At 51.0% G+C, this 22,430-nt stretch overlaps 1 protein-coding gene and 2 long non-coding RNA genes across 4 annotated transcripts in view; 1 reads left to right on the forward strand and 2 right to left on the reverse strand.

Annotated features, from left to right (window-relative positions):
• The window catches only part of ptprna (protein tyrosine phosphatase receptor type Na), a 112,988-nt gene that overhangs the window by 3,672 nt on the left and 86,886 nt on the right, over positions 1-22,430 (reverse strand). For both annotated transcript variants that reach the window (XM_052523150.1, XM_052523151.1), the window contains exons 20-22: positions 16,618-16,671; positions 16,125-16,189; positions 15,897-15,970 (exon numbers count right to left, since the gene is read on the reverse strand). In XM_052523150.1, the coding sequence (XP_052379110.1) occupies positions 15,897-15,970; positions 16,125-16,189; positions 16,618-16,671 (193 nt within the window). The remainder of the gene's footprint in view (positions 1-15,896; positions 15,971-16,124; positions 16,190-16,617; positions 16,672-22,430) is intronic.
• LOC127931199 (uncharacterized) lies at positions 6,183-10,907 on the reverse strand. Its single transcript, XR_008140295.1, has 3 exons — positions 10,865-10,907; positions 6,672-6,747; positions 6,183-6,214 (listed from the first exon to the last, which is right to left on the reverse strand). It is a non-coding gene; the product is annotated as an uncharacterized LOC127931199 (long non-coding RNA).
• On the forward strand, positions 17,744-18,585 carry LOC127931197 (uncharacterized). Its single transcript, XR_008140293.1, has 3 exons — positions 17,744-18,042; positions 18,105-18,166; positions 18,229-18,585. It is a non-coding gene; the product is annotated as an uncharacterized LOC127931197 (long non-coding RNA).

Consider the following 22,430-nt stretch of genomic DNA (forward strand, 5'->3'; position numbering starts at 1 on the left):
AAACCAGTACACCTGGCACCTACTACCATACCCCATTCAAACCAGTACACCTGGCACCTACTACCATACCCCATTCAAACCAGTACACCTGGTGCCTACCACCATGCCCATTCAAACCAGTACACCTGGTACCTACCACCATACCCCATTCAAAACCAGTACACCTGGTACCTACCACCATCCCCATTCAAACCAGTACACCTGGTGCCTACCCATGCCCATTCAAACTGCACCTGGTGCCCTACCATGCCCCATTCAAACCGGCACACCTGGCACCTACTACCATACCCCATTCAAACCAGTACACCTGGTACCTACCACCATACCCCATTCAAACCAGTACACCTGGTACCTACCACCATACCCCATCTCAAACCAGTACACCTGGTACACCTACCACCATACCCCATTCAAACCAGTACACCTGGCACCTACTACCATACCCCCATTCAAAACCATTACACCTGGCACCTACCACCATACCCCATTCAAAACCAGTACAACTGGCACCTACCACCATGCCCCATTCAAACCAGTACACCTGGTACCTACCACCATACCATGCCCCATTACCAAACCAGTACACCTGGCACCTACTACCATACCCCATTCAAACCAGTACACCTGGCACCTACCACCATACCCCATTCAAACCAGTACACCTGGCACCTACCACCATACCCCATTCAAACCAGTACACCTGGTACCTACCACCATACCCCATTCAAACCAGTACACCTGGTACCTACCACCATACCCCATTCAAAACCGCACACCTGGTACCTACTACCATACCCCATTCAAACGGTTCACCTGGTACCTACCACCATACCCCATTCAAACCGGCACTTGGCACCTGGTACCTCAAACTACCATACCCCCATTCAAACCGTACACCTGGTACCTGCTACCATACCCCATTCAAACCGGTACACCTGGTACCTACTACCATACCCCATTCAAACCGGTTACCTGGCACCTGCCACCATACCCCATTCAAACCGGTACACCTGGCACCTACTACCATACCCCATTCAAACCGTACACCTGGCACCTACTACCATACCCCATTCAAAAACCAGTACACCTGGCACCTACCACCATACCCCATTCAAACCGGTTCACCTGGCACCTACCACCATACCCCATTCAAACCAGTACACCTGGCACCTACCACCATACCCCATTCAAACCGGTTCACCTGGCACCTACCACCATGCCCCATTCAAAACCGGTTCACCTGGCACCTACCACCATACCCCATTCAAACCAGTACACCTGGCACCTACCACCATACCCCATTCAAACCAGTACACCTGGCACCTACCACCATGCCCCATTCAAACGGTACACCTGGCACCTACCACCATACCCCATTCAAACCGGTACACCTGGCACCTACTACCATACCCCATTCAAACCGGTACACCTGGCACCTACTACCATACCCCATTCAAACCGGTACACCTGGCACCTACTACCATACCCCATTCAAACCAGTACACCTGGCACCTACTACCATACCCCATTCAAACCGGTACACCTGGCACCTACTACCATACCCCATTCAAACCAGTACACCTGGCACCTACTACCATACCCCATTCAAACCGGTACACCTGGCACCTACCACCATACCCCATTCAAACCAGTACACCTGGCACCTACCACCATACCCCATTCAAACCGAATGTACACCTGGCACCTACCAACATACCCCATTCAAACCGGTTCACCTGGCACCTACCACCATGCCCCATTCAAACCGGTTCACCTGGCACCTACCACCATGCCCCATTCAAACCAGTACACCTGGCACCTGCCACCATGCCCCATTCAAACCGGGTTCACCTGGCACCCCACCATGCCCCATTCAGGCCGGTTTGCCTGGCACCTACCACCATACCCCATTCAAACCGGTACACCTGGCACCTGCTGCCATGCCCCATTCAAACCGGTGCACCTGGCACCTACTGCCATGCCCCCCATTCAAACCGGTACACCTGGCACCTACCACCATACCCCATTCAAACCAGTACACCTGGCACCTACCACCATGCCCCATTCAAACCGGTACACCTGGCACCTGCTACCATACCCCATTCAAACCAGTACACCTGGTACCTGCCACCATACCCCATTCAAACCAGTACACCTGGCACCTACCACCATACCCCATTCAAACCAGTACACCTGGTGCCTACCACCATACCCCATTCAAACCGGTTCACCTGGCACCTACTACCATACCCCATTCAAACCGGTACACCTGGCACCTACCACCATACCCCATTCAAACCGGTACACCTGGCACCTACTACCATACCCCATTCAAACCGGTACACCTGGCACCTACCACCATACCCCATTCAAACCGGTACACCTGGCACCTACTACCATACCCCATTCAAACCGGTACACCTGGCACCTACTACCATACCCCATTCAAACCGGTACACCTGGCACCTACTACCATACCCCATTCAAACCGGTACACCTGGCACCTACCACCATACCCCATTCAAACCAGTACACCTGGCACCTACCACCATACCCCATTCAAACCGGGTACACCTGGCACCTACTACCATGCCCCATTCAAACCAGTACACCTGGCATCTGCTACCATACCCCATTCAAACCAGTACACCTGGCACCTACCACCATACCCCATTCAAACCGGTACACCTGGCACCTACCACCATGCCCCATTCAAACCGGTACACCTGGCACCTACCACCATACCCCATTCAAACCGGTACACCTGGCACCTACCACCATGCCCCATTCAAACCGGTACACCTGGCACCTACCACCATACCCCATTCAAACCGGTTCACCTGGCACCTACTACCATACCCCATTCAAACCGGTACACCTGGCACTTACCACCATACCCCATTCAAACCGGTTCACCTGGCACCTACTACCATACCCCCCATTCAAACCGGTACACCTGGCACCTACCACCATACCCCATTCAAAACCGGTTCACCTGGCACCTACTACCATACCCCATTCAAACCGGTACACCTGGCACCTACCACCATACCCCATTCAAACCGGTTCACCTGGCACCTACTACCATACCCATTCAAACCTGGGTATTCACCTGGTACCTACCACCATACCCCATTCAAACCGGTTCACCTGGCGCCTACTACCATACCCCATTCAAACCGGTACACCTGGCACCTACCACCATACCCCATTCAAACCGGTTCACCTGGCACCTACCACCATACCCCATTCAAACCGGTACACCTGGCACCTACCACCATACCCCATTCAAACTGGTACACCTGGCACCTACCACCATACCCCATTCAAACCCAGTACACCTGGCACCTACCACCATACCCCATTCAAACCGGTACACCTGGCACCTACCACCATGCCCCATTCAGGCTGGTACACCTGGCACCTACCACCATGCCCCATTCAAACCAGTACACCTGGCACCTACCACCATACCCCATTCAAACCGCACACCTGGCACCTACCACCATACCCCATTCAAACCGGTACACCTGGCACCTACCACCATACCCCATTCAAACGGTGTACACCTGACACCTACTACCATACCCCATTCAAACCAGTACACCTGGCACCTACTACCATACCCCATTCAAACCAGTACACCTGACACCTACCACCATACCCCATTCAAACCAGTACACCTGGCACCTACTACCATACCCCATTCAAACCGGTACACCTGGCACCTACCACCATACCCCATTCAAACCGGTACACCTGGCACCTACTACCATACCCCATTCAAACCGGTACACCTGGCACCTACTACCATACCCCATTCAAACCGGTACACCTGGCACCTACCACCATACCCCATTCAAACCGGTTCACCTGGCACCTACTACCATACCCCATTCAAACCGGTACACCTGGCACCTACCACCATACCCCATTCAAACCGGTTCACCTGGCACCTACTACCATACCCCATTCAAACCGGTACACCTGGCACCTACCACCATACCCCATTCAAACCGGTTCACCTGGCACCTACTACCATACCCCATTCAAACCGGTACACCTGGTACCTACCACCATACCCCATTCAAACCGGTTCACCTGGCACCTACTACCATACCCCATTCAAACCGGTACACCTGGCACCTACCACCATACCCCATTCAAACCGGTTCACCTGGCACCTACCACCATACCCCATTCAAACCGGTACACCTGGCACCTACCACCATACCCCATTCAAACCGGTACACCTGGCACCTACCACCATACCCCATTCAAACCGGTACACCTGGCACCTACTACCATACCCCATTCAAACCGGTACACCTGGCACCTACCACCATACCCCATTCAAAACGGTACACCTGGCACCTACTACCATACCCCATTCAAACCGGTACACCTGGCATCTACCACCATACCCATTCAAACCAGTACACCTGGCACCCCACCATACCCCATTCAAACCGGTACACCTGGCACCTACCACCATACCCCATTCAAACCGGTACACCTGGCACCTACTACCATGCTACCCCATTCAAATACACCCCATTCAAACCAGTACACCTGGGACCACCCCCATACCCGTAGAATGTATTCACATGACAGTAGTCGCTTTGGATAAGCGTCACCTGGACCACCCCTGGCACCTACCACCATTACCCCATTCAAACTGGTACACCTGGCACCTACTACCATACCCCATTCAAACCGGTACACCTGGCACCTACCACCATACCCCATTCAAACCGGTGCACCTGGCACCTACCACCATACCCCATTCAAACCGGTACACCATGCACACCTGACACCTACCATCATGCCCCATTCAAACCGGTACACCTGGCACCTACCACCATACCCCATTCAAACCGGTACACCTGGCACCTACTACCATACCCCATTCAAACCGGTACACCTGGCACCTACTACCATGCCCCATTCAAACCGGCACACCTGGCACCTACCACCATACCCCATTCAAACCGGTACACCTGGCACCTACCACCATACCCCATTCAAACCGGTGCACCTGGCACCTACCACCATACCCCATTCAAACCGGTACACCTGGCACCTACCACCATACCCCATTCAAACCAGTACACCTGGCACCTACCACCATACCCCATTCAAACTGGTACACCTGGCACCTACCACCATACCCCATTCAAACCGGTACACCTGGCACCTACCACCATACCCCATTCAAACCGGTACACCTGGCACCTACCACCATACCCCATTCAAACCGGCACACCTGGCACCTACCACCATACCCCATTCAAACCGGCACACCTGACACCTACTACCATACCCCATTCAAACCAGTACACCTGGCACCTACTACCATACCCCATTCAAACCGGTACACCTGGCACCTACTACCATACCCCATTCAAACCGGTACACCTGGCACCTACCACCATGCCCCATTCAAACCGGTACACCTGCACCTACTACCATACCCCATTCAAACCGGTACACCTGGCACCTACCACCATACCCCATTCAAACCAGTACACCTGGCACCTACTACCATACCCCATTCAAACCAGTACACCTGGCACCTACCACCATACCCCATTCAAACCGGTACACCTGGCACCTACTACCATACCCCATTCAAACCGGTTCACCTGGCACCTACCACCATACCCCATTCAAACCGGTACACCTGGCACCTACCACCATACCCCATTCAAACTGGTACACCTGGCACCTACCACCATACCCCATTCAAACCGGTACACCTGGCACCTACCACCATACCCCATTCAAACCGGTACACCTGGCACCTACCACCATGCCCCATTCAAACCGGTACACCTGGCACCTACCACCATACCCCATTCAAACCGGTACACCTGGCACCTGCTACCATACCCCATTCAAACCAGTACACCTGGCACCTACCACCATACCCCATTGGTGGGTACACCTGGCACCTACTACCATACCCCATTCAAACCGGTACACCTGGCACCCACTACCATACCCCATTGGTACACCTGGCACCTACCACCATACCCCATTCAAACCAGTACACCTGGTACCTACCACCATACCCCATTCAAACCAGTACACCTGGTACCTACCACCATACCCCATTCAAACCAGTACACCTGGTACCTACTACCATACCCCATTCAAACCGGTACACCTGGCACCTACTACCATACCCCATTCAAACCAGTACACCTGGTACCTACCACCATACCCCATTCAAACCAGTACACCTGGCACCTACCACCATACCCCATTCAAACCGGTACACCTGGCACCTACTACCATACCCCATTCAAACCGGTACACCTGGCACCTACCACCATACCCCATTCAAACCGGTGCACCTGGCACCTACCACCATACCCCATTCAAACCTGGTACACCTGGCACCTACACCATACCCCATTCAAACCAGGTACACCTGGTACCTACCACCATACCCCATTCAAACCGGTTGCACCTGGCACCTGCTACCATACCCCATTCAAACCGGTACACCTGGCACCTACCACCATACCCCATTCAAACTGGTACACCTGGCACCTACCACCATACCCCATTCAAACCAGTACACCTGGCACCTACCACCATACCCCATTCAAACCAGTACACCTGGCACCTACACCATACCCCATTCAAACCAGTACACCTGGCACCTACCACCATACCCCATTCAAACCAGTACACCTGGCACCTACCACCATACCCCATTCAAACCAGTACACCTGGTACCTACCACCATACCCCATTCAAACCAGTACACCTGGTACCTACCACCATACCCCATTCAAACCGGTACACCTGGTACCTACCACCATACCCCATTCAAACCGGTACACCTGGTACCTACCACCATACCCCATTCAAACCGGTACACCTGGTACCTACTACCATACCCCATTCAAACCGGTACACCTGGCCACCTATACCCCATTCAAACCGGTACACCTGGTACCTACTACCATACCCCATTCAAACCGGTACACCTGGCACCTACCACCATACCCCATTCAAACCGGTACACCTGGCACCTACTACCATACCCCATTCAAACCAGTACACCTGGCACCTACTACCATACCCCATTCAAACCGGTACACCTGGCACCTACCACCATACCCCATTCAAACCGGTCAACCACCTGGCACCTACCACCATACCCCATTCAAACCGGTACACCTGGCACCTACCAACATACCCCATTCAAACCGGTTCACCTGGCACCTACCACCATACCCCATTCAAACCGGTTCACCTGGCACCTACCACCATACCCCATTCAAACCAGTACACCTGGCACCTACCACCATACCCCATTCAAACCGGTTCACCTGGCACCTACCACCATACCCCATTCAAACCGGTACACCTGGCACCTACCACCATACCCCATTCAAACCGGTACACCTGGCACCTACTACCATACCCCATTCAAACCGGTACACCTGGCACCTACTACCATACCCCATTCAAACCGGTACACCTGGCACCTACTACCATACCCCATTCAAACCAGTACACCTGGCACCTACCACCATACCCCATTCAAACCGGTACACCTGGCACCTACTACCATACCCCATTCAAACCAGTACACCTGGCACCTACCACCATACCCCATTCAAACCAGTACACCTGGCACCTACCCCCATACCCCATTCAAACCAGTACACCTGGTACCTACCACCATACCCCATTCAAACCGGTTCACCTGGCACCTACTACCATACCCCATTCAAACCGGTTCACCTGGCACCTACCACCATACCCCATTCAAACCGGTACACCTGGCACCTACTACCATACCCCATTCAAACCGGTACACCTGGCACCTACCACCATACCCCATTCAAACCGGTACACCTGGCACCTACTACCATACCCCATTCAAACCGGTACACCTGGCACCTACTACCATACCCCATTCAAACCGGTACACCTGGCACCTACTACCATACCCCATTCAAACCGGTACACCTGGCACCTACCACCATACCCCATTCAAACCAGTACACCTGGCACCTACCACCATACCCCATTCAAACCGGTACACCTGGCACCTACTACCATACCCCATTCAAACCAGTACACCTGGCATCTACCACCATACCCCATTCAAACCAGTACACCTGGCACCTACCACCATACCCCATTCAAACCGGTACACCTGGCACCTACCACCATACCCCATTCAAACCGGTACACCTGGCACCTACCACCATACCCCATTCAAACCGGTACACCTGGCACCTACCACCATACCCCATTCAAACCGGTACACCTGGCACCTACCACCATACCCCATTCAAACCGGTTCACCTGGCACCTACTACCATACCCCATTCAAACCGGTACACCTGGCACCTACCACCATACCCCATTCAAACCGGTTCACCTGGCACCTACTACCATACCCCATTCAAACCGGTACACCTGGCACCTACCACCATACCCCATTCAAACCGGTTCACCTGGCACCTACTACCATACCCCATTCAAACCGGTACACCTGGCACCTACCACCATACCCCATTCAAACCGGTTCACCTGGCACCTACTACCATACCCTATTCAAACCGGTACACCTGGTACCTACCACCATACCCCATTCAAACCGGTTCACCTGGCACCTACTTCCATACCCCATTCAAACCGGTACACCTGGCACCTACTACCATACCCCATTCAAACCGGTTCACCTGGCACCTACTACCATACCCCATTCAAACCGGTACACCTGGCACCTACCACCATACCCCATTCAAACTGGTACAACTGGCACCTACCACCATACCCCATTCAAACCGGTACACCTGGCACCTACCACCATACCCCGTTCAAACCGGTACACCTGGCACCTACCACCATACCCCGTTCAAACTGGTACAACTGGCACCTACCACCATACCCCATTCAAACCGGTACACCTGGCACCTACCACCATACCCCATTCAAACCGGTACACCTGGCACCTACCACCATACCCCATTCAAACCGGTACACCTGGCACCTGGTACACCTGGCACCTACACCATACCCCATTCAAACCAGTACACCTGGTACCTACCACCATACCCCATTCAAACCGGTACACCTGGTACCTACCACCATACCCCATTCAAACCGGTACACCTGGTACCTACCACCATACCCCATTCAAACCGGTACACCTGGTACCTACCACCATACCCCATTCAAACCGGTACACCTGGTACCTACTACCATACCCCATTCAAACCGGTACACCTGGTACCTACTACCATACCCCATTCAAACCGGTACACCTGGCACCTACCACCATACCCCATTCAAACCGGTACACCTGGCACCTACTACCATACCCCATTCAAACCGGTTCACCTGGCACCTACTACCATACCCCATTCAAACCGGTACACCTGGCACCTACCACCATACCCCATTCAAACCGGTTCACCTGGCACCTACTACCATACCCCATTCAAACCGGTACACCTGGCACCTACCACCATACCCCATTCAAACCGGTTCACCTGGCACCTACTACCATACCCCATTCAAACCGGTACACCTGGCACCTACCACCATACCCCATTCAAACCGGTTCACCTGGCACCTACTACCATACCCCATTCAAACCGGTACACCTGGCACCTACTACCATACCCCATTCAAACCGGTACACCTGGCACCTACCACCATACCCCATTCAAACCGGTACACCTGGCACCTACTACCATACCCCATTCAAACCGTTACACCTGGCACCTACCACCATACCCCATTCAAACCGGTACACCTGGCACCTACTACCATACCCCATTCAAACCGGTACACCTGGCACCTACTACCATACCCCATTCAAACCGGTACACCTGGCACCTACCACCATACCCCATTCAAACCAGTACACCTGGCACCTACCACCATACCCCATTCAAACCAGTACACCTGGCACCTACCACCATACCCCATTCAAACCGGTACACCTGGCACCTACCAACATACCCCATTCAAACTGGTACAACTGGCACCTACCACCATACCCCATTCAAACCGGTACACCTGGCACCTACCACCATACCCCATTCAAACCGGTACACCTGGCACCTACCACCATACCCCATTCAAACCGGTACACCTGGCACCTACCACCATACCCCATTCAAACCGGTACACCTGACACCTACCACCATACCCCATTCAAACCGGTACACCTGGCACCTACCACCATACCCCATTCAAACCGGTACACCTGGCACCTACTACCATACCCCATTCAAACCGGTACACCTGGCACCTACCACCATACCCCATTCAAACCGGTACACCTGACACCTACCACCATACCCCATTCAAACCGGTACACCTGGCACCTACCACCATACCCCATTCAAACCGGTACACCTGGCACCTACCACCATACCCCATTCAAACCGGTACACCTGGCACCTACCACCATACCCCATTCAAACCGGTACACCTGGCACCTACCACCATACCCCATTCAAACTGGTACAACTGGCACCTACCACCATACCCCATTCAAACCGGTACACCTGGCACCTACCACCATACCCCATTCAAACCGGTACACCTGGCACCTACCACCATACCCCATTCAAACCGGTACACCTGGCACCTACCACCATACCCCATTCAAACCGGTACACCTGACACCTACTACCATACCCCATTCAAACCAGTACACCTGGCACCTACTACCATACCCCATTCAAACCGGTACACCTGGCACCTACTACCATACCCCATTCAAACCGGTACACCTGACACCTACCACCATACCCCATTCAAACCGGTACACCTGGCACCTACTACCATACCCCATTCAAACCGGTACACCTGGCACCTACCACCATACCCCATTCAAACCAGTACACCTGGCACCTACTACCATACCCCATTCAAACCGGTACACCTGGCACCTACCACCATACCCCATTCAAACCGGTACACCTGACACCTACTACCATACCCCATTCAAACCGGTACAACTGGCACCTACCACCATACCCCATTCAAACCGGTACACCTGGCACCTACCACCATACCCCATTCAAACTGGTACACCTGGCACCTACCACCATACCCCATTCAAACCGGTACACCTGGCACCTACCACCATACCCCATTCAAACCGGTACACCTGGCACCTACCACCATACCCCATTCAAACCGGTACACCTGGCACCTACCACCATACCCCATTCAAACCGGTACACCTGGCACCTACTACCATACCCCATTCAAACCGGTACACCTGGCACCTACCACCATACCCCATTCAAACCGGTACACCTGGCACCTACTACCATACCCCATTCAAACCGGTACACCTGGCACCTACTACCATACCCCATTCAAACCGGTACACCTGGCACCTACCACCATACCCCATTCAAACCGGTACACCTGGCACCTACCACCATACCCCATTCAAACCGGTACACCTGGCACCTACCCCCATACCCCATTCAAACCAGTACACCTGGCACCTACTACCATACCCCATTCAAACCGGTACACCTGGCACCTACCACCATACCCCATTCAAACCGGTACACCTGGCACCTACCACCATACCCCATTCAAACCGGTACACCTGGCACCTACCACCATACCCCATTCAAACCGGTACACCTGGCACCTACTACCATACCCCATTCAAACCAGTACACCTGGCACCTACCACCATACCCCATTCAAACCGGTACACCTGGCACCTACCACCATACCCCATTCAAACCGGTACACCTGGCACCTACCACCATACCCCATTCAAACCGGTACACCTGGCACCTACCACCATACCCCATTCAAACCGGTACACCTGGCACCTACTACCATACCCCATTCAAACCGGTACACCTGGCACCTACCACCATACCCCATTCAAACCGGTACACCTGGCACCTACCACCATACCCCATTCAAACCGGTACACCTGGCACCTACTACCATACCCCATTCAAACCGGTACACCTGGCACCTACCACCATACCCCATTCAAACCGGTACACCTGGCACCTACCACCATACCCCATTCAAACCAGTACACCTGGCACCTACCACCATACCCCATTCAAACCGGTACACCTGGCACCTACCACCATACCCCATTCAAACCGGTACACCTGGCACCTACTACCATACCCCATTCAAACCGGTACACCTGGCACCTACCACCATACCCCATTCAAACCGGTACACCTGGCACCTACCACCATACCCCATTCAAACCGGTACACCTGGCACCTACCACCATACCCCATTCAAACCGGTACACCTGGCACCTACCACCATACCCCATTCAAACCGGTACACCTGGCACCTACCACCATACCCCATTCAAACCGGTACACCTGGCACCTACTACCATACCCCATTCAAACCAGTACACCTGGCACCTACCACCATACCCCATTCAAACCGGTACACCTGGCACCTACCACCATACCCCATTCAAACCGGTACACCTGGCACCTACCACCATACCCCATTCAAACCGGTACACCTGGCACCTACCACCATACCCCATTCAAACCGGTACACCTGGCACCTACCACCATACCCCATTCAAACCGGTACACCTGGCACCTACTACCATACCCCATTCAAACCGGTACACCTGGCACCTACCACCATACCCCATTCAAACCGGTACACCTGGCACCTACTACCATACCCCATTCAAACCGGTACACCTGGCACCTACCACCATACCCCATTCAAACCGGTACACCTGGCACCTACCACCATACCCCATTCAAATACACCTGGCACCTACCACCATACCCCATTCAAACCGGTACACCTGGCACCTACCACCATACCCCATTCAAACCGGTACACCTGGCACCTACCACCATACCCCATTCAAACCGGTACACCTGGCACCTACCACCATACCCCATTCAAACCGGTACACCTGGCACCTACCCCCATACCCCATTCAAACCGGTACACCTGGCACCTACTACCATACCCCATTCAAACCGGTTCACCTGGCACCTACTACCATACCCCATTCAAACCGGTACACCTGGCACCTACCACCATACCCCATTCAAACCGGTACACCTGGCACCTACTACCATACCCCATTCAAACCGGTACACCTGGCACCTACTACCATACCCCATTCAAACCGGTTCACCTGGCACCTACCACCATACCCCATTCAAACCGGTTCACCTGGCACCTACTACCATACCCCATTCAAACCGGTACACCTGGCACCTACTACCATACCCCATTCAAACCGGTACACCTGGCACCTACTACCATACCCCATTCAAACCGGTTCACCTGGCACCTACTACCATACCCCATTCAAACCGGTACACCTGGCACCTACCACCATACCCCATTCAAACCGGTCACCTGGCACCTACTACCATACCCCATTCAAACCGGTACACCTGGCACCTACTACCATACCCCATTCAAACCGGTTCACCTGGCACCTACTACCATACCCCATTCAAACTGGTACACCTGGCACCTACCACCATACCCCATTCAAACCGGTACACCTGGCACCTACTACCATACCCCATTCAAACTGTACACCTGGCACCTACCACCATACCCTGTTCAAACCGGTACACCTGGCACCTACTACCATACCCCATTCAAACCGGTACACCTGGCACCTACCACCATACCCCATTCAAACCGGTTCACCTGGCACCTACCACCATACCCCATTCAAACCGGTACACCTGGCACCTACCACCATACCCCCATTCAAACCGGTACACCTGGCACCTACTACCATACCCCATTCAAACCGGTACACCTGGCACCTAGTACTATACCCCATTCAAACCAGTACACCTGGCACCTACCACCATACCCCATTCAAACCGGTACACCTGGCACCTACCACCATACCCCATTCAAACCGGTACACCTGGCACCTACTACCATACCCCATTCAAACCGGTACACCTGGCACCTACCACCATACCCCATTCAAACCGGTACACCTGGCACCTACCACCATACCCCATTCAAACCGGTACACCTGGCACCTACCATCATACCCCATTCAAACCGGTACACCTGGCACCTACTACCATACCCCATTCAAACCGGTTCACCTGGCACCTACTACCATACCCCATTCAAACCGGTACACCTGGCACCTACCACCATACCCCATTCAAACCGGTACACCTGGCACCTACCACCATACCCCATTCAAACCGGTACACCTGGCACCTACCACCATACCCCATTCAAACCGGTACACCTGGCACCTACCACCATACCCCATTCAAACCGGTACACCTGGCACCTACCACCATACCCCATTCAAACCGGTACACCTGGCACCTACCACCATACCCCATTCAAACCGGTACACCTGGCACCTACCCCCATACCCCGTTCAAACCGGTACACCTGGCACCTACTACCATACCCCATTCAAACCGGTTCACCTGGCACCTACTACCATACCCCAATCAAACCGGTACACCTGGCACCTACTGCCATACCCCGTTCAAACCGGTACACCTGGCACCTACTACCATACCCCATTCAAACCGGTACACCTGGCACCTACTACCATACCCCATTCAAACCGGTTCACCTGGCACCTACTACCATACCCCATTTAAACCGGTTCACCTGGCACCTACTACCATACCCCATTCAAACCGGTACACCTGGCACCTACTACCATACCCCATTCAAACCGGTACACCTGGCACCTACTACCATACCCCATTCAAACCGGTTCACCTGGCACCTACTACCATACCCCATTCAAACCGGTACACCTGGCACCTACCACCATACCCCGTTCAAACCGGTCACCTGGCACCTACTACCATACCCCATTCAAACCGGTTCACCTGGCACCTACTACCATACCCCATTCAAACCGGTTCACCTGGCACCTACTACCATACCCCATTCAAACTGGTACACCTGGCACCTACCACCATACCCCGTTCAAACCGGTACACCTGGCACCTACTACCATACCCCATTCAAACCGGTACACCTGGCACCTACCACCATACCCTGTTCAAACCGGTACACCTGGCACCTACTACCATACCCCATTCAAACCGGTACACCTGGCACCTACTACCATACCCCATTCAAACCGGTTCACCTGGCACCTACTACCATACCCCATTCAAACCGGTACACCTGGCACCTACCACCATACCCCGTTCAAACCGGTACACCTGGCACCTACTACCATACCCCATTCAAACCGGTACACCTGGCACCTAGTACTATACCCCATTCAAACCGGTACACCTGGCACCTACCACCATACCCCGTTCAAACCGGTACACCTGGCACCTACCACCATACCCCATTCAAACCGGTACACCTGGCACCTACTACCATACCCCATTCAAACCGGTACACCTGGCACCTACTACCATACCCCATTCAAACCGGTACACCTGGCACCTACCACCATACCCCATTCAAACCGGTACACCTGGCACCTACCATCATACCCCATTCAAACCGGTACACCTGGCACCTACTACCATACCCCATTCAAACCGGTTCACCTGGCACCTACTACCATACCCCATTCAAACCGGTTCACCTGGCACCTACTACCATACCCCATTCAAACCGGTTCACCTGGCACCTACTACCATACCCCATTCAAAAGCACTTAAATCTTTTGTCTTGCCCATTCACTCGCTGAGTTGTCTCCTCCCCTTCATCTACACTGATTGAAGTGGATTTAACAAGTGACATCAATAAGGGATCATAGTCTCTGATGTCTCTCTGGAATGCTGTTCCTTGCTCGGATTTCATCAACCTTGTTTGTCAAGAGACAACAAGCAGTTGTTCAGAAGGTGTTGTACGAACTGTGCAGTTTGAGAAGGCCATACCTTGGTGTGAACTAAGCTCGGTCTCTGGTCTCGAATGTGTTCCAATGTCGCAGCAATATCGATCTCTTTCGCACCTGGAAACACATCATATGAATTATGACGTGAAAAATCGTATTCACCAACATGGAGTCAATGATTCACAATGCTGTATAAGTGTCTATCTAGTGATAGAAAACTACACGGGCAAACTATCAAAGACGTCTGACAAGATCAAGATGTCTGACTCACCCTTAGCCATGCGATTGATGACCATGTCAATAAGGATGTAGGTTCCCGTTCTGCCAGTGCCGTCACTGTACGAGACAGAGAACACATCGTCGGATCACACAGCACGTCATAAAGGCCTGCAGAAATAGAAGCTATAGAACGGGCTTCCCCATTCAAGTCAACGATGGCATAATGGGTGAACTGACATCCATTGCAATGGATGACCTTGACTTTACCAGTCAAATTGTCAGAGTTAGAGGTTCCAAGCCTTTTCTATAATGATATTCCTATGATAGAGACACACAGTAGAGGAGTTTGATTTGACAGACTGAATGTAAAGCACAGCTAGTCTCTTCTAGCCCGGTCCCACATCTGGATGGGCTGTACAGCCAACTCCTATGGTCCATTGTCAATGAAAATGACCATTGAAGTTTAGTAAGACAGTACAAACAGATCTGGGACCAGGCTAAGTCTTTACCTCTGTATAGAGAAACTAGGTTAGCTGTAGGTTTACCTGCAGTGGACGATGATGGGGCAGGATCTACCTCTGTAGCACCTATTCACCTTCCTGTTGGAGGGAGGGAGGGAGGGGGGGGTGGGTGGGAGAGAGGGGGATGGGAGAGAGGGGGATGGGAGAGAGGGAGAGGGAGGGGGGTGGGAGGGAGGGAGGGAGGGGAGAGAGGAAGGGGGGGTGGGAGAGAGGGAGAGGGGTGGGAGAGAGGGAGAGGGAGGAGGGGTGGGAGGGAGGGGGAGAGAGGAAGGGGGGTGGGAGAGAGGGAGGGGGTGGGAGAGAGGGGGGTGGGAGAAAGGGAGGGGGAGAGAGGGAGGGGGGTGGGAGAGAGGGAGGGGGTGGGAGAGAGAGGGGGGTGGGAGAAAGGGAGGGGGAGAGAGGGAGGGGGTGGGAGAGAGGGAGGGGGTGGGAGAGAGGGGGGTGGGAGAAAGGGAGGGGGAGAGAGGGAGGGGTGTTGGGAGAGAGGGAGAGGGGGAGAGAGAGAGGGGGGTAGGGAGGGAGGGAGGGTGGGAGAGAGGGAGGGTGGAAGGGAGGGGGTGGGAGAGAGGGAGGGAGGGAGGGGGTGGGAGGGAGGGAGGGAGTGGAGGAAGGAAAGAGAACAATATCACTAAATGTAATGTTAACGGACAAGTCTAGATTGGATGCTGCATACAAGTACTGTTTCTGCTTTACTGGTCTTAAAATACACACAGAAAACAAGGTTCCCATCTCTGCCTGTCTGGAGGCCTGGATATGAATTACAATTAGTTACAACATATTAGTCTTTGAGGTTGAGGTTAGAGAAACTCAACCCATCAGTGGAAAGGACAGAAAGTCAAGGCTGGGTAGAGGGTTGAAGGAAGGAGGGAAGGAAGGAAGGGGGCGACGGATGGACTGTCCGGCCAGCGTCGACTCCTGCTGCAGTCACACCTGCCAATGATCATTTTTGTGACTATGCAACTGGACCCAGACTACTAGCTGCAAATCACAAAAATGCCACTGGGAGATGTGGAGAATCCCAAGGGCCAATAGCTGACCGCCACCACTGAGAGAAAGAGAGGAATAACCAATAAGGAGGTAGAGAAAGAGAGGGATAACCAATAAGGAGGTACAGAGAGAGAGGGATAACCAATAAGGAGGTAGAGAAAGAGAGGGATAACCAATAAGGAGGTACAGAGAGAGAGGGATAACCAATAAGGAGGTACAGAGAGAGAGGGATAACCAATAAGGAGGTAGAGAAAGAGAGGGATAACCAATAAGGAGGTAGAGAAAGAGAGGGATAACCAATAAGGAGGTAGAGAAAGAGAGGGATAACCAATAAGGAGGTAGAGAAAGAGAGGGATAACCAATAAGGAGGTAGAGAAAGAGAGGGATAACCAATAAGGAGGTAGAGAAAGAGAGGGATAACCAATAAGGAGGTAGAGAAAGAGAGGGATAACCAATAAGGAGGTACAGAGAGAGAGGGATAACCAATAAGGAGGTACAGAGAGAGAGGGATAACCAATAAGGAGGTAGAGAAAGAGAGGGATAACCAATAAGGAGGTAGAGAAAGAGAGGGATAACCAATAAGGAGGTAGAGAAAGAGAGGGATAACCAATAAAGAGGTACAGAGAGAGAGGGATAACCAATAAGGAGGTAGAGAAAGAGAGGGATAACCAATAAGGAGGTAGAGAAAGAGAGGGATAACCAATAAGGAGGTAGAGAAAGAGAGAGGTAGTGAGGAAGGTAGGTAGAGATGTACTAAGAAAGAGATGGATTAAGTAAAGGAAGCTATCAGGGAAGGACAAAGAAGTGGAAAAACATGATCTCAAACAACAAATTAAGGAATATATACACAGTTGCTTCATTAATCTTACAAGGTTCAAGCATCACTTCCTATTACATAGGACAGTATTTGGCCTGGCCACACAGTCATTACATAGGACAGTATTTGGCCTGGCCACACAGTCATTACATAGGACAGTATTTGGCCTGGCCACACAGTCATTACATAGGACAGTATTTGGCCTGGCCACACAGTCATTACATAGGACAGTATTTGGCCACACAGTCATTACACAGGACAGTATTTGGCCACACAGTCATTACATAGGACAGTATTTGGCCACACAGTCATTACACAGGACAGTATTTGGCCACACAGTCATTACATAGGACAGTATTTGGGCACACAGTCATTACATAGGACAGTATTTGGCCACACAGTCATTACATAGGACAGTATTTGGACACACAGGACAGTATTTGGCCACACAGTCATTACACAGGACAGTATTTGGCCACACAGTCATTACATAGGACAGTATTTGGACACACAGGACAGTATTTGGGCACACAGTCATTACACAGGACAGTATTTGGCCACACAGTCATTACATAGGACAGTATTTGGCCTGGCCACACAATCATTACATAGGACAGTATTTGGCCACACAGTCATTACACAGGACAGTATTTGGCCACACAGTCATTACATAGGACAGTATTTGGGCACACAGTCATTACATAGGACAGTATTTGGCCTGGCCACACAATCATTACATAGGACAGTATTTGGCCACACAGTCATTACACAGGACAGTATTTGGCCACACAGTCATTACATAGGACAGTATTTGGGCACACAGTCATTACATAGGACAGTATTTGGCCACACAGTCATTACACAGGACAGTATTTGGCCACACAGTCATTACATAGGACAGTATTTGGCCACACAGTCATTACACAGGACAGTATTTGGCCACACAGTCATTACATAGGACAGTATTTGGGCACACAGTCATTACATAGGACAGTATTTGGCCACACAGTCATTACATAGGACAGTATTTGGGCACACAGTCATTACATAGGACAGTATTTGGACACACAGGACAGTATTTGGCCACACAATCATTACATAGGACAGTATTTGGCCTGGCCACACAATCATTACATAGGACAGTATTTGGACTGGCCACACAATCATTACATAGGACTAGTATCACTGCTCTGACTAGTATCACTACTCTGACTAGTATCACTGCTCTGACTAGTATCACTGCTCTGACTAGTATCACTGCTCTGACTAGTATCACTACTCTGACTAGTATCACTACTCTGACTAGTATCACTACTCTGATTAGTATCACTGCTCTGACTAGTATCACTGTTCTGACTAGTATCACTGCTCTGACTAGTATCACTGCTCTGACTAGTATCACTACTCTGACTAGTATCACTGTTCTGACTAGTATCACTACTCTGACTAGTATCACTGCTCTGACTAGTACCACTGCTCTGACTAGTATCACTGTTCTGACTAGTATCACTACTCTGACTAGTATCACTGTTCTGACTAGTATCACTGCTCTGACTAGTATCACTGTTCTGACTAGTATCACTGCTCTGACTAGTATCACTGTTCCGACTAGTATCACTACTCTGACTAGTATCACTGCTCTGACTAGTATCACTACTCTGACTAGTATCACTGTTCTGACTAGTATCACTGCTCTGACTAGTATCACTACTCTGACTAGTATCACTGCTCTGACTAGTATCACTACTCTGACTAGTAACACTGTTCTGACTAGTATCACTGCTCTGACTAGTATCGCTACTCTGACTAGTAACACTGTTCTGACTAGTATCACTGCTCTGACTAGTATCACTGCTCTGATTAGTATCACTGCTCTGACTAGTATCACTGCTCTGACTAGTAACACTGTTCTGACTAGTTTCTCTGCTCTGACTAGTATCACTGTTCTGACTAGTCTCACTGCTCTGACTAGTATCACTGCTCTGACTAGTATCACTGCTCTGACTAGTATCACTACTCTGACTAGTATCACTGTTCTGACTAGTATCACTGCTCTGACTAGTATCACTACTCTGACTAGTATCACTGCTCTGACTAGTATCACTACTCTGACTAGTAACACTGTTCTGACTAGTATCACTGCTCTGACTAGTATCACTGCTCTGACTAGTATCACTACTCTGACTAGTAACACTGTTCTGACTAGTATCACTGCTCTGACTAGTATCACTGCTCTGACTAGTATCACTGCTCTGACTAGTATCACTGCTCTGACTAGTATCACTGCTCTGACTAGTATCACTGCTCTGACTAGTATCGCTACTCTGACTAGTAACACTGCTCTGACTAGTATCACTGCTCTGACTAGTATCACTGCTCTGACTAGTATCACTGCTCTGACTAGTATCGCTACTCTGACTAGTAACACTGTTCTGACTAGTATCACTGCTCTGACTAGTATCACTGCTCTGATTAGTATCACTGCTCTGACTAGTATCACTGCTCTGACTAGTAACACTGTTCTGACTAGTTTCTCTGCTCTGACTAGTATCACTGTTCTGACTAGTCTCACTGCTCTGACTAGTATCACTGCTCTGACTAGTATCACTGCTCTGACTAGTATCACTACTCTGACTAGTATCACTGTTCTGACTAGTATCACTGCTCTGACTAGTATCACTACTCTGACTAGTATCACTGCTCTGACTAGTATCACTACTCTGACTAGTAACACTGTTCTGACTAGTATCACTGCTCTGACTAGTATCACTGCTCTGACTAGTATCACTACTCTGACTAGTAACACTGTTCTGACTAGTATCACTGCTCTGACTAGTATCACTGCTCTGACTAGTATCGCTACTCTGACTAGTAACACTGTTCTGACTAGTCTCACTGCTCTGACTAGTATCACTGCTCTGACTAGTATCACTACTCTGACTAGTATCACTGCTCTGACTAGTATCACTACTCTGACTAGTAACACTGTTCTGACTAATAATAATAATAATAATATATGCCATTTCGCAGACGCTTTTATCCAAAGCGACTTACAGTCATGTGTGCATACATTCTACGTATCACTGCTCTGACTAGTATCACTACTCTGACTAGTATCACTGTTCTGACTAGTCTCACTGCTCTGACTAGTATCACTGCTCTGACTAGTATCACTGCTCTGACTAGTATCACTACTCTGACTAGTATCACTACTCTGACTAGTATCACTGTTCTGACTAGTATCACTGCTCTGACTAGTATCACTACTCTGACTAGTATCACTGCTCTGACTAGTATCACTACTCTGACTAGTAACACTGTTCTGACTAGTATCACTGCTCTGACTAGTATCACTACTCTGACTAGTATCACTGCTCTGACTAGTATCACTGCTCTGATTAGTATCACTGCTCTGACTAGTATCACTGCTCTGACTAGTAACACTGTTCTGACTAGTTTCTCTGCTCTGACTAGTATCACTGTTCTGACTAGTCTCACTGCTCTGACTAGTATCACTGCTCTGACTAGTATCACTACTCTGACTAGTATCACTACTCTGACTAGTATCACTGCTCTGACTAGTATCGCTACTCTGACTAGTATCACTGCTCTGACTAGTATCACTACTCTGACTAGTAACACTGTTCTGACTAGTATCACTGCTCTGACTAGTATCACTGCTCTGATTAGTATCACTGCTCTGACTAGTATCACTGCTCTGACTAGTAACACTGCTCTGACTAGTATCACTGTTCTGACTAGTCTCACTGCTCTGACTAGTATCACTGCTCTGACTAGTATCACTACTCTGACTAGTATCACTGTTCTGACTAGTCTCACTGCTCTGACTAGTATCACTGCTCTGACTAGTATCACTGCTCTGACTAGTAACACTGTTCTGACTAGTTTCTCTGCTCTGACTAGTATCACTGTTCTGACTAGTCTCACTGCTCTGACTAGTATCACTGCTCTGACTAGTATCACTACTCTGACTAGTATCACTACTCTGACTAGTATCACTGCTCTGACTAGT

The sequence above is a fragment of the Oncorhynchus keta genome, chromosome 7, assembly GCF_023373465.1.
Source record: "Oncorhynchus keta strain PuntledgeMale-10-30-2019 chromosome 7, Oket_V2, whole genome shotgun sequence".
Classification (NCBI taxonomy): Eukaryota; Metazoa; Chordata; class Actinopteri; order Salmoniformes; family Salmonidae; genus Oncorhynchus; species Oncorhynchus keta.